We start from the raw sequence: 15,422 nt of genomic DNA, 5'->3' as shown, positions 1-15,422 counted from the left end.
TTATTTCAATCACTGCTATAGTGTCATGAAAAGCCCAACATATCTTTAACATCTTTGGAGTAGTATACATAAAAGTGTTAGAAATCGTTTTGTGGACAGTGTTGTTTATTGTTTGAAGATTGTCTTGTTCAATATGTCAGGAGTATCACAAACAGAAAAAAAGTGTGTCAGGTGTTGATTTCAAGTTTCCTTGGGACACCTGGAACAAATTTTCAACAAAAACAGCATTGTAAGGGCCATACCTTTTGTTTTTGAAGATAAGATATCCATCTTTTCAAAATTTGAAATAACATGTTGTGTTAATTAATGATATTTCTTTTTGGAAAAACCTTATGATTGTATTGTTATCTTTTATTGCAGTCAAGATTAATTCAGAAAATCAATCCAATGACTGTACGTGAATAACATACCTGTACAGACTTCTTGACATGTAATAGCTGCATGTACTGTTCAGTGTAAATCTCTCACTCCAGGAAGTGACAGGATGGTTACAATAGAAACCCACAAAGAGACGTATCAGTGTAAGTCTGTACTGGAGTAGGAGAGTTGTTGTTACTCTGTGATCACTTTCTGACACAGGGCCACTGTGTTACGAGTAGCGTAAGTCTGTACTTGAGTAGGAGAGTTGTTGTTACTCTGTGATCATTTTTTGACACAGGGCCACTGTGTTATGAGTATTGTAAGACTGTACCGGAGTAGGAGAGTTGCTGTACACTGTGATCACTTTCTGACACACAGCCACTGTGTTATGAGTAGCGTAAGTCTGTACTTGAGTAGGAGAGTTGTTGTTACACTATGATCACTTTCTGACACACGGCCACTGTGTTACGAGTAGCGTAAGTCTGTACTGGAGTAGGAGAGTTGTTGTTACTCTGTGATCACTTTCTGACACACGGCCACTGTGTTACGAGTAGTGTAAGTCTGTACTGGAGTAGGAGAGTTGTTGTTACTCTGTGATCACTTTCTGACACAGGGCCACTGTGTTATGAGTAGCGTAAGTCTGTACTGGAGTAGGAGAGTTGTTGTTACTCTGTGATCACTTTCTGACACAGGGCCACTGTTACGAGTAGTGTAAGTCTGTACTGGAGTAGGAGAGTTGTTACACGATGATCACTTTCTGACACAGGGCCACTGTGTTATGAGTAGCGTAAGTCTGTACTGGAGTAGGAGAGTTGTTGTTACTCCATGATCACTTTCTGACACACGGCCACTGTTACGAGTAGTGTAAGTCTGTACTGGAGTAGGAGAGTTGTTGTTACACTGTTATCACTTTCTGACACAGGGCCACTGTGTTACGAGTAGCATAAGTCTGTCCTGGAGTAGGAGAGTTGTTGTTACTCTGTGATCACCTTCTGACACAGGGCCACTATGTTACGAGTAGCATAAGTCTGTACTGGAGTAGGAGAGTTGTTGTTACTCTGTGATCACCTTCTGACACAAATGTGTTGAATGCTGTCAAGGAATTGAATTGGGCTGAGTTGAGCAATATTAATTTAACTTCGCCTCCCCAACTTTATTGGCCTTTTGTGTTCTCTGGCAATGCAAGGACTTATTACAACTTGTTTGACAGTGAAATATCTTACATGTCAGCAATATGAATTCATCATTTCAAGTAATTGATTCAGCTAGGCTTGAACATATAATTTAGATAGACCTTTCACTTGTTGATGGCTGTAGTGAATGGAAGGGCATCGACAGATTTATCTCTTCTTATACCTGGGACAGATTGGTTCCCAGTCTCCAGGGTTTGGTGATTTCAGACGTAGATAGTTCAGACACGGAGGTCTCACCCGCACACCTCCCACTTATTGCTCACTCCCAGTATTGAGGAATACCCTCCATCCATCATGCATCCTGGTTTTTATGATGATATTGTTGATTTAAGATCGGTCTCAGTTCAATACCTCCTGCGTAGGTTAATGAACCATTAATCACCGTCCTGATGTAACATTTGCATGGGCCTGAATGGAGCCATTTTCCATTGATTTTCCATCAGTTTTGAGTGTGAGAGTAGTCCTACTCATCAAAACAGCCACTGAGAGGCAGCACTGGCACCAATCAGAGATTGACAATTTCCTATGACACTGAGAGACAGAGTAGTGATGGACATACGTAGGTGTGGGGGGAGGGGAGTGGGAGAGGGCTCAGTCAAGAACCACCGGGTTAGTCTCAGCAGAGTGTAAGCACATATGAATTGCAGTCTCAATTGTGAATGTTATGTCATTTTATGTATGAATTATCTATCAGGTATCAGAAAATTTATTTGCATTTTTCCCATTGTATTATGGAATTAGTGGTGAGTCTATGAATTAACCATTCATTTATCATTCAATATATCTTTGCAAATCCTGTTCACATTTTTACATACAGATGAATTGTTGGTTAGGTAATGACATTTTTGTTACCATGGAAACGAGGCAGAATTATAAGCAGTTAAGTGTTTGATGTGTTGTTACAACCTGTTTCAAACCTAGTTGGTATTTCATCACACTACTTTATATTTTCAGAGGAAACTGATTATGTAGACCCCTTTTAAAAAGCAAAGGCTGCCCGTACCTGAACAACATGGCACCCTAGCAACATTGCTCTGAAGCTCTGGACTTAGAGTGTAGAGCTGAATAGTTTCTAATCTTTCTAAATTAACTGTTATCCCTCATTTGATAAGTTACCTGGCAACAGTCTGACATTAGATAGTGTAAAATGCATTATGTATTGGTACAGTAGGTATTTTAAACTATTAATGTTTATCCTGTTTTAAATGAGCTTTTTGAGTCAGGGTGACTATTTAGCAGGAAACAATTATTGCTATAGCAACAGTCTATGGCAACTTACTATTGTGATCAACTATTTGAATAGTTTTTTTCTCCTTGGAATTTCTCATTTGAAGTCATTTACCAAACAAACGTACATTTTATATAAAATAAATACTAGCTGAAGTAGTTTCATTCTCTTTTGATAACTGACAAGATACTTGAAGCCCAGATAAAGTAAACAGTTAAAACATAAATTTGTTATTCACAATTTCAATTCAGAGTCGCGTTGGTTTTTGCCGCCATGTTTGTTTAAGAGGTAAAAGGACGGATAACTACCAAATCAAAGTGAGCGAATATGGTACGTCCTGTATTTAGAAGTACGCATTTATCAACTGAAATCAATTATTAAACTATTAATAGTCACACATACTATCAATGCATCAATAGTTATTCATTTCTACCATCAATTAATGGCTATCGGAGACTCAACAAGTGCAATGTATCAATAGTTTGACGCATTGTTACAGCTCTATTATCTGTGAAGTAACAGCATGAGTGAACTATATCAACAACGTTGTTTATATTTTGTCTGTAGCTGCTTGGGAGCAAATGAACTGATGTGTAGAGGATATTTGGGACAAGCAGTGATGAAAGGCATTATCTTGATACTCATCCTGACTTTACATATTCAGTGCAACATTACAAATGTACAGACAGTAATATCTAGAAAGAAAGTATTTTAACACAAACACTCTTTATGGACACATTAAGAAAACATTAGAGAACAAAACTCCATTACACAATTCACACTGCTATGGTCTGTGTAGTCTAAAACCATACTTGTCATGCCACCAGTATTGTAGTGAGTAATCAGTGGAAGTAGTCATCCTGCTACTAGCACCATCGTTATCAATAATACATCACAAAGAGCTAAATATACCAGGATCTGGTGCCAGAATAGAAATACAAGTGTCTTGGGTGTCTTTGTGAGTTCTACTTGATTATTTATAGGCCTCGTCCCACTAGATGTAGATTCTCATTGATAACTTGTCACATGGTAGACAATCAATCAGTGTAGGATGACGCACAGGACGGGCGTAATTTCGTTAATGCAAGACTCGACTCTATGAACATGTTTTTATCAGGGTGATGCCCAAATAAGGACATGGACATTGATTTTACTCAGGTGGGAAGGGAGATAACTCAATTTGATGGTAGTTTGAGGAACAGAAATTTGGTTAAGCAAATGACTCTGACCAATTTCCCTTTGGACAAACACTACCACCAGCATTAGGAGAATTTGATGTGGAGGAAACTTTGTCCCTGAAGCAATAGAGGAGGTTATATCTTTCTTCAGTATTAATGAAGGTACCGTTTCAATGATGGCTGACAAGGCAATTGCAAACTTGAAACTGATGCAGCCACAAGTCTGAAAAACATGTAATAGGTTCATTGCATCCTGAATACTCCCAAAATATATAGCTTTGTGTGAACATCACAAACCTTTGAACAATGGCAGTAATTAGGGGGCTGGCATCGTCCAAAATGAAGGTCTGGCATGAAACAAAGATATACATGTTCTTACTTGATTCTGGTCAGAAGTGAATTAAAATGGAAATGTACCTGAATAAAACTTTATTTCTTACCAAAGCCTGTATTTGTCTTCTCTGAAAATGAATTGCTCAGCACTTAGTTTGTTTTGTGAATTTAGTTTCAAACACACACACTGAGGCAGTTGGATAGCCAAGTGGTTAAAGTGTTCACTTGTCACGCTTAAAACCTGGGTTTGATTAGTGTCGCATTTACTCATATTTGAATATAAATGATTTATTAATTTTTGTAATAGTCTTTGAAACACTCGACGATGGAACAGCTCTTGAAAGTTGTCAGGGCCTGAAAACTTGTTTAATTCTAAGGAAACTCACCTCACTAACTGAAAAGTCATGGCTGAATATTTCTTGAAGACTGCAGATCTGCAAAAACATCCTGGAGAGGAACATCTGAAAAATGAGGCTAACCAACTTTTTGGGTGATTGCTTGTTGGTAATGATGCTATCATCTATTGTGAGATTTCAACCAATTCTCAACACAAGGATAGTTGCCAAACATGGACACAATGTGTGAGGCACATTTCTGTTGCCCTCTATCATGATATTGCTTGACTATTGCTAAAGTTGTTGGAATGTTGCTAAAAGTGGCATAAAACTATGCTCAATGAATCAAGCATGCACACATTTCTTAGACCTGTGAAGGTCCAGGGTAGAATAGGCCTTCAGCAATCTAGTCAGGCTTGCTGACTTGGTTAACACATGTCATTGGTTCCCAACTGTGCAGTCTCAGATCAGTGATTCTGCTATTGGTCACTGGATTGTCTGGTCTCTGGACTCAATTATTTATAGATATCGCCGTCATATAGCTGGAATATTGCTGAGTGAGGTGTAAAACTAAACTCACTCACTCACTTACACATTTCTCAAATTTCATAATTTTAAGATTCCCATTTTGAAAAACAGTTTCAGACCATAACTCACTTATCAATGGGTTTGTGTTCCATTATGTGAGTGGCGAGAATGTATTTTGTGTGTATGTTGTCTCTGTTAGGATCTCTGTCAAGATTGTCTGTTGATAGATTGATTCACAAGTCACATGAATGTTTGATAAACAAAGTTTATGGTGGATTTCATCAAGAAAGAAGCAAAGTTTGATACTTTTCATGAAGGAAATAAACAGTTGTGGCTGGTAGTGATGGAAATATCAGATGAAAACTTGAACGTTTTGTGATTGATTAATTATGGCCTTGTGAAAGAAGTTGGATTTGTGGAATACCCCCTGGCTTTATCAAACCTGGCTATACAAGAGATGTGTCATAGTGAAATGAAATGTATGACTTATTACCCCTAATATAAATTGGTTCAATTCTGATTGGTTAATAGCCAAAGCATGTGAAACCTTGTAGGCGGTTTGCCAGGATGTATGAGCTGTACACCCTGCCATATCTGTCATTTAACAGGAAAATCTACTAATTAATTTGGATGATAATTTCAGTTATATTTCTGCATGTCATTTCCAGTATGTCCTTTGATCTGAAACAAATGATCAGGCTGCGTTTGTAAACTGCATCACATGACCGGAGATTTAGAGGCAGATCAATGTCTTCAGCCTAGCTGCGCAATGAAAGACCTCATCTTTCTTTGTTACGTATGTTTTGCTTTAATGTTTTGATGATTACAACATGCTGTGTCAGTTATTATGACTTACTGGAAGAACCCTCCTGTGTCATTACTGACAGTTACTGGGCTGTACACACCGACTCTCTGATGCCACATTATGTATTATGTGTTCCCTGGGGAGACGAACGTTGTTTGGACACATAGTGGAGTAAAAAGGTAAAAGGTGGTGCATATCTAGAAGATGATTAGCATGAAATATCCTGAACTCGCAAAGAAAGCTGACAAAGGGGAAACCTTTGTTCTGTTCACTGCTGTCAGGAAACATCCATGACTCCAGAAACCCAAATAAAGAGAAATTTTTGGTAGATTCTTTGTACTGTTCATTCTACTGTATTGGGACATAATGCAAAGTAACTTGTATGCTGACACACAGTCAACCAAGTGACAAATTCTGGACCACCCACTTCATCTGGTTTCTTCTCAGTAACAATCACTGTTGCTAGGCAACTATAATTCTTCCCTGGAATACCCAGATTCTCATAACTGAATGATAGTTTTGAAATATTTGCGATCAGTGGTACTTTTTGTATTTTTTTTGTTTTTTCTGCTAAGTTTACTTCTTGTGGACGACAAGGTAAACTTGTACATATGTACCAATAGTATATGACAATACTACAAAGCTAACATCGAGATGATAAGAGATCGACAGAATTGTTCCAGGAGCTCAGGATGTACATCTGTGTGTTTCAGGGCTGACATCAACAACTATCCCCATGTACCTGGCTGAATGTTCACCCTCCTATGCCCGGGGATCGCTGGTGTCCACTAACATTGCCATGGTAGCCTTTGGACAGTTCATGGCCAATGTTGTGGATGGGATATTTGGAGCAGATACTCAGAATGGATGGAGGTAAGCTTGATTCACCTGAAGGTGTTACGTTTCTGGCTGTGTGGTTAAAATGCTCCTTTGTGGAGTAAATGTCTCAAATGAAAAACTCATTTCAGAATTACTCTTTGTTCTTAACTAATGGAATGCTTAAGTGTTGCTTTTCTTGAGTTTTGTGTGTAGATGCTGCTCTGAACATGTAGCTGGGCATTATAGGAATGAAGTTGGTAAACTAGTTTGTTTTAAAGCGTCACATTATTTTGATGTACATATTTGCTGTGATAGTGAAACATTAACTACTGAGTTCAGCAATATACCCAGTTACATGTCCTGACTTCTTGGCTATAATTCTATTATAGCATAACAAGAAGCATTATACCCTACAATTTTCTGGGAGATAAATTGCAGCAACATGTACTTTGGTAAAGAGGACCAAACAGACTGGGTGGTCAGGTAGGAGGACTTGGCTGATTGTGTGTCAGGGATGTGGATGGTTGTTCATGATATCTGTCACTGGGTTTCAGCCTGTCTTGTTATTGATGGAATATTGCTCACTGTGATGTTCAACGACAGACAAACCACGCATTGCTGATTATTTGTCAAAATCACCTTAATTGTTTTATTGGCAGTTTAGAAATTGGTGAGTGAAATTCTCCTCGTTTATTGTATATAGAGATGTTTAGTTGTACATTCTTATATTTTTATCAAGCAAAAGCTAAAAGTGTTCGGCTTGATACCTATGTAAGAATCTACATTGAAGCTGTCATTCATAATGTACATTTCATTTTTGGAAATACCCTGATTATGATCTTTGGTTTGTCAGTCTTATTCCAGTGTCCATTGCTATTTCTGTGGAGATTCCATTGTGTTTGGGGGCTCCTCCTGCAATATCCTGTCAGTCTGTGTCACCAAAATACTCTTCCATATTTTGTTACATCCAGTTCACTTAGTATTAGAGAAAATGTTAATTCAATTTGTCATGATGATTTCTCAAATGTTACCACCAGTCAGACTCAGGGATACATGGTGGATCTAGAATTATGAATGCTCAATACCTTTCAGAAAGCCGTCTAAACTCTAATGTAATACATTTTATATTTAGAGAACTCTAGAGCTGTAAGGTACAGATTCTTCTACTTTTGGGGTTGAGTCCCATCAGGGATTCGAAATCCTTTCTCTCTGAGTGAGGCACCAAATGGCCAGCATATATACCACCACCACTACCACCACCCCACCCCCCACCCCCTCTTCTACAGACTGCATTTTTGGTCCTCAAAACTCAGCTTATACTCGGTAATATATGTTAGTCCCAAATATAACATATGACAGAACTCTTTCTGAAAGGCATTATGGATTTATTGCCTTCAGCATGGCAGCCGTGTTAGTTTATACTTTAAGGAGACATGCAGTGAATGGGTTGATCACTGACTGTGCTAATCTAGTTCATTAGATCCTTGATATTTCAGGTACATGTTGGCACTAGGCTTTGCAGCATGAGTCCAGTTCATTGTTAGATTCTTGATGTTTCAGGTCCATGTTGTCTCTGGGCTGTGAACCATCCACGATCCAGTTCATTGCTAGATATTTGATGTTTCAGGCACAATTAGCTATGGCCTGTGTCCCGCCCATGATCCAGTTCATTGCTAGATCCTTGATGTTCCAGGTACATGTTGGCTCTGGGCTGTGTACCATCCATGATCCAGTTCATTGCTAAATCCTTGATGATTCAGCTACATGTTGGCTCTGGGCTGTGTACCATCCATGATCCAGTTCATTGCTAGATCCTTGATGTTCCAGGTACATGTTGGCTCTGGGCTGTGTACCATCCATGATCCAGTTCATTGCTAGATCCTTGATGTTCCAGGTACATGTTGGCTCTGGGTTGTGTCCCATCCATGATCCAGTTCATTGCTTCATCCTTGATGTTTCAGGTACATGTTGACTCGGGGCTGTTACTGTCCATGATCCAGTTCATTGCTAAATCCTTGATGATTCAGCTACATGTTGGCTCTGGGCTGTGCACCATCCATGATCCAGTTCATTGCTAGATCCTTGATGATTCAGCTACATGTTGGCTCTGGGCTGTGTACCATCCATGATCCAGTTCATTGCTAGATCCTTGATGTTCCAGGTACGTGTTGGCTCTGGGCTGTGTACCATCCATGATCCAGTTCATTGCTAAATCCTTGATGATTCAGCTACATGTTGGCTCTGGGCTGTGCACCATCCATGATCCAGTTCATTGCTAGATCCTTGATGTTCCAGGTACATGTTGGCTCTGGGCTGTGTACCATCCATGATCCAGTTCATTGCTAAATCCTTGATGTTCCAGGTACATGTTGGCTCTGGGCTGTGTACCGTCCATGATCCAGTTCATTGCTAGATCCTTGATGTTCCAGGTACATGTTGGCTCTGGGCTGTGTACCGTCCCTGATGCAGTTCATTGGCTTCATGTTCATGCCTGAGACTCCAAGATGGCTGATCATCACAGAGAAGGAGGAGAAGGCAAGAAGGGTCCTCCAGTCCATGAGAGGGCAGCTGGACATTGAGGATGAGTTTGAAAGCATCAAGAGTACATGCACAGAGATCAAACAGCAGCAGGCATCCAGAGGTTCGTCCTAATGTTTCAGAACCAACAAAATGGCAATTAAATAAGGATTTACTTTGTAAATAGATTCCAAAACTTGAAACACTCTTCTTCACATTATTTTCTAGTTCTTTTTCCTCTCTATCTCCATCTCTCTCTCTCCACTCTCTCCCCTGTGTGAAACCCATATCTTATGGGTTCCATGTGTGATGTTGCTTGAACACTGTAAAACATACAGTGTTATTTTACAGTTATATGGACTCAGAAGTTTGTATCATATTATGTTGAATAGGGCAGCCAGTTGAACAAGGTGATGTCCCAAACAAATATGAACAGTATGTCTGGTTTATTTGGGACAGGATGGCCAATAGTTTTGATTAAATATTATAACTATATTTGTATTTTCAGCTCATAAACCAATATTTATCCAGATGCTTCAAACACCTGCTATTCGGAGAGCACTCATTGTGGGGTGTAGCCTTCAGATATTTCAGCAGGTTGCTGGTATCAACACTGTCATGTAAGTCTTTCATTGGTTTTAAGAAATAGATGTGAGTTTGTGAGTTTAGTTTTATGCCATACTCAGTAAGTCGGGAGTAGATGTAACATATCAGTGCTCCACATCAGAAGGCAATGATTTCTCCACCCCTTCAGTTGCAGATGTAACATATCCTGATAAATTAATGCTGAGGACCCTATCAGAAGACAGGAGTAGATGTAACATATCCTTATAAATTAATGCTCCCTATCAGAAGGCAATGATTTCTCCACCCCTTCAGTTGCAGATGTAACATATCCTGATAAATTAATGCTCCCTATCAGAGGACAGGAGTAGATATGACATATCCAGATAAATCAGTGCTCCACATCAGAAGGCAATGATTTCTCCACCCCTTTAGTTGCAGATGTAACATGTCCTGATAAATTAATGCTCCCTATCGGAAGGCAATGATTTCTCCACCCCTTCAGTTGCAGATGTAACATATCCTGATAAATTAATGTTCAATATCGGAAGGCAGTGGTTGCTCCATCCCTTCAGTTACAGTTTTGCTGTTGGAGTTAATTTTAATAGTGTCCTCACATCTTAGATATTCCAGTGTAGAAGCTTCTGCCTTTTTGATAAGTATGAGGCACATGCTGATGTGTGTATACCTGATGACCAGTACCATTATTACTTTAAGAACTACACATACATTGAATTATTTGATTTCAGTTCATCTAATCCAGATAACTGTAAAAGTTACTCAAATAAATTGGAAATGTTTTGAATCTTCCTAAATCATTGTTGGAGTATTATTACAGTGCGTGTACCATATCAGGATCTCAAGTTGAAATGGCGCCGATTTTGGCAATATGTGTACTCCAGACACAGATAGTCATAACAGATTTGTTTTGAACACATTCAAACAAATCAATTTTTTATCCATAGTTTTTCATTATCTGACATTTCTGTGAACAAAGCTCCTGGTATTTTTTACAATGTGGCAGTATCATGAATAATTTGTGAACAAGAATCTGTTTCCAAAGAAAAAGAAGAATCTGGAGAGAATGTTTGCTGCAGACGGATGTCTAGACCAATTCTTGTACATTTTGTAAGACTTCCCTGTGGCATGTCTGAACCATCCTGGTATTTATCAAGTGGTTATTGTAACCGACATGAAGATGCACAGTCAAGGCATCAGCATCTCATGTGGAGATTTGTCTGCTCAGGAAAGACTCTGTTTCCCTAATCACCGCTACATTAAAACATATCATATTGTTTACCTCAACTTTCACAATCGTGCAGACAGAATCTAGCTAAAGGCATTTATCAAACCATGTTCTTTGTAAGTCTAATAAGACTAGGAAACAGAAAGAGTATAGCAATAATTTGTCAGATGACTCAATCAGAGAGATTCATTCAGAGTAAATTGCCTGGAGTCTGTTATCGACCTCTCCTATCAATAATGTTTCCTTGTCAATAGAAAGTGCAGTTTGAATGAATTGGTCGATACCCTCTTCAGTGATATGTCTCAGAATTTCATTGAGTCAGTGCACCAAGAGAAGTTGCATTTAAAGGAAATTGGTGTCAGTCAGGCCAGTAATGTGTTCAATAAGTGTGGAGGCCAGTCCTACACACCATGACGTGAGTTTATTTGAGTGAAATTGACCAAACCTGATTGCGTAATTTTTCCTTTTAGGGACCTCAGTTGGTCACTGGACCTTGAGTAATTATGTCTAATACCTTACCCATAATTCCAGGTATTACAGTGCCACCATTATTCGCATGTCGGGGGTCAAAAGTGATGAAGCTGCGATATGGTTGTCGGCAGTAACAGCTGCAGTCAACTTCCTGTTTACGCTTCTTGGCTTGTTTCTGGTTGAGAAGATTGGGCGACGCCCACTCACGTTAGGAAGTCTTATGGGTAGGTCACCATATTCTGGTTTGGCATTTCCAGTTTCCAACAAAACTCCTCAAGGTGTATCTTCCTGGAGAAATCAGACACGTCTGTTACGCAATATGATGAAAACATTGTTATCTGTCTAACAAACATAAGAACAAGTTTTGTTGTGTTTTATGGGTTACCTGAGATGGTAGGTCAGAAGAAATCAAGGGAGGGGGGTGTGTTTTATGGGTTACCTGAGATGGTAGGTCAGAAGAAATCAAGGGAAGGGGGGGGTGTTTTATGGGTTACCTGAGATGGTACGTCAGAAGAAATCAAGGGAGGGGGGTGGGGTCAGAAGAAATCAAGGGGGTCACCATAAAAAGGACAGTTTGCAAGGTAAACTCTAAATGTGTACACACCTCATCGAAGGTTATGAAAGATTGGACCATTTAAATTAGTGTAAGTGTGTTTGCACATTCCTTTTCAGGGAGGGTCATCCAAACTCAGATAATCAGGGGTTGGTGGGGGGCATATTACTGTCTGAATATTTATGCACCAAAATCCCTGGACACCCCATCCCCCATCCCCCATCTATCACATCCATTATCTCAGTGATATGAAGCACACCATGTGTTGCTGTATTTCCTTTCCTTTCTTGAGTGTATTCGGGGAAAGCATACACTTGGAATGAAGTTGTGGTATGTTCTAATTTGATGTCCTCTGTTTAGTGTTTGTAGACATGACATGAAGTCTTGTAAACATCTGAAAGTCTAATTCAGCTCATCTTAGACAAGTTCTCATGCAATACATGTTGGTCTCTGTACAGCCTTCCAGTTGGAGGAATGTATCATGTGATATTTCTGACTTAACAGGTGCCATAGTGAGTTTAGCTTGGTTGGCAGTCGGATTCCACCTGTCTGCCCTCAACACCCCTCCTATAGATCTGGTAGAGACTTCCACTGCAGAATCCCACTGTGCAAGATACAGGTGAGGCTGGTCGGAGGTCAACAAGTGTGTGCAGATTACAGTGAAATTGACCTCATCAACATGGAACTGAATTGATTATTTTCATGCATACAGTGATTCATGGAAGCTATGACATCACTATGGTCTATAAGGCATTGTAGTGATATCTCACTTGATGTCCCTCCTGTGTAACCCGGTTTGGGATGATACATTTTCATAACTTACCCGTGACTTGTTAATACATACAATTTCTACAGGTAATGTCCAGCTTGAATTCAGTTGACTTGGGTGTAGTAACATTGAAGTGAGACTGACTGTATACAACTAGCTTCAACCCTATTCCAGAATCTGCAATGACTGTCGTCGTGACCTAAACTGTGGCTTCTGCTATGTTGACGCTGGTGATGCTGTTGCCAACTCCTCGTGCCTACCAACCAGCTATGACAACCCCTGGTTGGCAACACAGGGTCGCTGCAACTCCAGCGAACTTCCAGGCGCCATCACCTGGGCATATGACTACTGTCCAACCCAGTACTCCTGGATGCCTATGGTGGGACTTGTGCTGTACTTGGTCTTCTTTGCCCCAGGTGAGGAAAAACTCTGGACTGTGCTTAGCCCTGCAGCCATGTGGGGTAAGACAGGTGATCCAAGCTGCCTGTGTCCATTGACAAAGGGTTAATGGACCTGTCTGGCAGGCTCAGTGACGTTGACTTGACATTATGGACAGGTGCTCATGATATCAATCACTGGACTGAAGCAGTATGCAACAACTAAAGAGCTATTGTAATAATGATCTACAGCAAGTGCAGGCATGAAGTGTATCCTTAAATGCTTAAGTAATGATCTACAGCAAGTGAAGGCATGAAGTGTATCCTTTGATACTAAATAATGATCTTTGCAAGTGAAGTGCATCCGTTGATACTTGAATAGTTATCTACAGGTCATTGAGGAACATATGTCAAGAAGAGCAAGCCTATAGTAAATATTATTTCCTGTTACCTTTCAAGCTGATATTCTTGATGTGTTTGTGTTGAAGGTATGGGCCCCATGCCCTGGACAATCAACTCTGAGATCTACCCACTGTGGGCTCGGAGTGTTGGGACGGCTGTGTCCACCTTTACCAACTGGGCTTTCAACTTGGCAGTGTCCATGTCCTTCATCAGTCTTACTGAGACACTCACTAGATATGGTAATACACAGTGTTCTTACATACTGGCCTCCCACCTCACCCCATTCAACTTAGCAGTGTCCATGTCCTTCATCAGTCTTACTGAGACACACACTAGGTATGGTAATACACAGTGTTCTTATGGCCTGATGATCATAATATTAATTACTTTAATTTATCCCCCCGGCTTGTAATGCGGGGGGAATATAGTTGATGCCTCGTCTGTCTGTGCGTCCATCGGTAATCATTTTGTTTCCGGAGCATAACTCAGAAACTGTTCAATATTTTTAGACCAGACTTGATAGATATAATAATCTCAACCTATAGTTGTGGCTTTTGCTATTTACAGAGGTTTTTTTTTTGTTGTTGTTTTTCCATGGAACATTTTGATGTAAGTCTTCTGGTGGGGTGGGCTTTGTTTCCAGAGCAGAACTCAAAAACCGTTCAATATTTTTCTGCAAACCGTGATAGATATGTGTGGCAGGCCTCCAAGTGGTGCCTTTTGGTATTTACATGTTTTTGTGGTTTCTTATTTTGTCGGTTTCCTTGAAAATGTTGTGGACTGATCTCAAAACCTAAAGTGGTGCCTTTTGCCCTTTGCAGGTTTTTGTGATTTATTATTTTCTTGGTTTCCATCGAAACTTAGTCTCAAAAGTGAGAGGTGTGTTTCATTTCCGGAGCAGAACTCAAAAACTTCTTAATATCTGTCAGTAAAACTCGGTAGATCTGTGTGGCAGACTTCATTTCTGGAGCAGTCAACTCAAAAAACCATTTTATATCTGTCAAAGGATCTTGGCAGATATATGAAACAGATCTTGAAATGACTTTTTCTGATTACAGATATATGGCACTTATATTTTTCATGAATTACATGGAAACAATTCAAACTTTGTCTAAAAACACAATAAGTAACTGTCAGATGATTTGTCCTTTCAAACATGTGGGGGCCGGGGGGATATGTCATCTTTTGATGACTCTTGTTAGCTGTGTCATCACAACCTAAGGTTGTGAGTTTCACCACACTGGTGTACAGCCAGCAGTATTTTAGGTTTTCCTCCACATTTTAACTGACATGCTGTTTTTTTTGCTGAAATATTGTCAGACGTGATGAATGTAACCAAACACTGACTCACTACTCTCAGTAACATGTATAAAGGTGAATTAGAGATTGGCCGCTAGCACAAAGCCTCGGAGTTCAGCTCAAAGATTACACTAACAACTTGTCTCTGAAATGAACATATTTCACAGGAAAAATCGTTACACAGTCCTACACTGGGGCTAAGTTTACTTTAACACTGTATTTAAGCACTCAGCAGTATTCGGCTGGTAATGATCAGTAAAGAGCTCCTTTAAGGTATGCATCTTGTAGTGTGGTCAGTTTTGTGTGGCTTCAAAACAAGAAATTGCAGTAGAAATGAAACAGGTGAACATTCTGTCCATGCCATGTGCATGAAGGTACACAAGTCTTACAGAGTTAACTCCCTTTGACTCATGGGTGAAAATCCGTAAAATACAGTATCTTAGAT

The 15,422-nt window shown here is 39.7% G+C and overlaps 1 protein-coding gene across 1 annotated transcript in view; it reads left to right on the top strand.

Annotated features, from left to right (window-relative positions):
* Positions 1 to 15,422, top strand: part of LOC137295613 (proton myo-inositol cotransporter-like) — a 74,567-nt gene that overhangs the window by 53,556 nt on the left and 5,589 nt on the right. The window contains exons 2-8 of the mRNA XM_067827054.1: positions 6,674 to 6,833; positions 9,209 to 9,420; positions 9,805 to 9,916; positions 11,638 to 11,801; positions 12,635 to 12,749; positions 13,074 to 13,315; positions 13,765 to 13,917. Coding sequence (XP_067683155.1) covers positions 6,674 to 6,833; positions 9,209 to 9,420; positions 9,805 to 9,916; positions 11,638 to 11,801; positions 12,635 to 12,749; positions 13,074 to 13,315; positions 13,765 to 13,917 — 1,158 coding nt within the window. The remainder of the gene's footprint in view (positions 1 to 6,673; positions 6,834 to 9,208; positions 9,421 to 9,804; positions 9,917 to 11,637; positions 11,802 to 12,634; positions 12,750 to 13,073; positions 13,316 to 13,764; positions 13,918 to 15,422) is intronic.

Source organism: Haliotis asinina, chromosome 9, assembly GCF_037392515.1.
Source record: "Haliotis asinina isolate JCU_RB_2024 chromosome 9, JCU_Hal_asi_v2, whole genome shotgun sequence".
In the NCBI taxonomy this organism is placed as follows: Eukaryota; Metazoa; Mollusca; class Gastropoda; order Lepetellida; family Haliotidae; genus Haliotis; species Haliotis asinina.
Note: the sequence above shows the minus strand (reverse complement) of the source record. Positions and strands in the feature narration are given on the sequence as shown.